The 2,143-nt window shown below is 40.6% G+C and overlaps 1 protein-coding gene across 2 annotated transcripts in view; it reads right to left on the bottom strand.

Moving 5' to 3' along the window:
- Window positions 1-285: 285 nt before the first annotated feature.
- Window positions 286-2,143, bottom strand: part of LOC111865146 (limbic system-associated membrane protein) — a 239,771-nt gene continuing 237,913 nt past the window's right edge. For both annotated transcript variants that reach the window (XM_023852912.2, XM_023852914.1), the window contains one exon: window positions 286-1,724. In XM_023852912.2, coding sequence (XP_023708680.1) covers window positions 1,555-1,724 — 170 coding nt within the window. In that variant the 3' untranslated portion in view covers window positions 286-1,554. The remainder of the gene's footprint in view (window positions 1,725-2,143) is intronic.

Genomic DNA, 2,143 nt, shown 5'->3' with positions numbered 1-2,143 from the left:
GTTTCGGAGGAACATATTACTTCCATCTTCATCATCGAAAAATATGCCAAGCAAGAAATCGGCATTAGAGTTGTGGTTGCTACCTACTTCCTTCCGGTTTCTAGCTTGCTTATTTCTTCAATCCTGAAGATGGGAGCGACATGTTTGTCTGACTTTCAAGGGACCACGCGACGCTATATCCCAAAATATAGAACAGTTGAATACAGGTTTCGCTTTCGCTTATTTGGGACGGAAACCATAATATTAGAGAGTTCATCATAACTTTCACAGACATGACAAATGAAACGTTTTGGCACGATTTAATAAAACTATGTTCGAACATGCATCTTCTCTTATGTGCTATATGGGCTGTAGTTTTCACTAAATAATATACATTTTGTGAAATACAAATATGTAATTCATCTTGAAAACTGCAACAGCAAGAACATTTATTTCTATCCTTGAAAATATTGAAGACGGCAGATCATATTTTGAATATGTTGTGCCACATACAGTACAATTCTGTGTAGAAATAAAATATTGTATTCTTAAATGTTTTGCCTGTCTTCAGTTTATAAATACCTCTTGTTGAGTCCGTAATATTTCTGACGGGAAGTGTAACGTAGGTCTCCTTTCCTTCACAAGGACACGTAGCCTAGTACGTATGTCGCGGGCTACGTGTTACACTGTCCAGATGTTTCTCGACTTCCCAACTACCAGGAGTGATGCCTTAATCCTTGCATCAGTTTAAGTAATATGTATGACACTGAGTGAACATATGCTGTTTCTTTATACTCCATATGTACACGAAGCTAAGGTAATTCTTTATTAACGATAATGCTTTTCACAATAATTACCTAAGTCCTCTTACACTTCGACTCCTTTTCGTAACTACAATGACTTTTACCATTATGAGGAACTGCTACATGTAATGAAAAGGGTTGGGTTAGATTATCTTATTGTGCACAGTATAGCTGGGTTTGTCTCTCGCGTGGAACAGTGCTGATGTAGAGTATTTGTTGAAATAATTTCCTTGTCAATTTCTTACAGTTGAGCACGTTTATATTAAATTTACTTATCGAAGTTTTCTCTCCGTGAATTGTTCATATCACTGTTTCCTCTTCCTACGAAGTATAATGAACTTCACAAGCACACATCACTAAATTCATATGTTGAAAAATGGTTCTTCATTTCACCCGCCATCTTCCCTTATATATTCCGTATACAGTGTTATTTTATGCGTCGGAACAATGGCAGAGATAAGCCCCATTTGTATAATAATATATGTCCGTCTGTGGTTGGGTAACAAAGGGCTCCCATTGTCGCCCCTACATTTTCTCATTTTAAACGCATACACGCTGATATAAATAATGGAAATGGGCTGTTTCATTTTAGATACTATTCAGTCACGAAAACACTCTCCCATATTCTTGTCCCCTTTCGGAATGCACTGGCAACGAGGAAGCTACATTAATCTCCGTACGAACGAGTTTCCCGCCAGCTGTGCTAGATTGTGGTGACGGTGTATTGTGTGCATAAGCAGACTGTTCAGTAGTCTATGGAAGCGCTGTGCAGTCAGCTGTAGACTTGTAACAACGTAGCACACACCGGGAGCCACACCACGCACCATAGGTTGATGTCTCGCTCCAAGGATGGTGATGGTCTTGATGCCGAGCTGTAAGCTCCAGGGGGCTGCCTGGCGGGATGCGGCCCCATCGAGGGTAGTGTGTAATCCATATCGTAGTCTGAGAATGGAAAAGCGTAATTAGTTTCCCTTACGATCTCAGCTTATTAACGTACGGGCACGGTAAACGTTTCAGAACACAGTAGCAATTGACCAGAAACTATAACCAGCAGCAACACTGAGAATAGTAATGTAAAGTGTTAAATATTGTCATTGGTATGGCTTCTAAATAGGGTCTTTACGAACTGCAACCTGTTGTGTATTGTATCCGTCAACACAGCAATTCAGATGAAGTAATAACAAAGGTTGAAGAAAGTTGTCTTCTGGGTTTAGGCACCGTGTATTCTTCGTTTTGGCCGACGTTTCGGAGGAACGTAGCGCCTCCATCTTCAGAGCAGTTGAATAGCTGCGGAGAGCAGTAGCTGTGGTGATAGGATGTGGAAGGTGCTGCTTATATACGAAGTAGGCAGGGGGGGGTGG

This window comes from Cryptotermes secundus, unplaced genomic scaffold, assembly GCF_002891405.2.
Source record: "Cryptotermes secundus unplaced genomic scaffold, Csec_1.0 scaffold92, whole genome shotgun sequence".
NCBI lineage: Eukaryota > Metazoa > Arthropoda > Insecta > Blattodea > Kalotermitidae > Cryptotermes > Cryptotermes secundus.
Note: the sequence above shows the minus strand (reverse complement) of the source record. Positions and strands in the feature narration are given on the sequence as shown.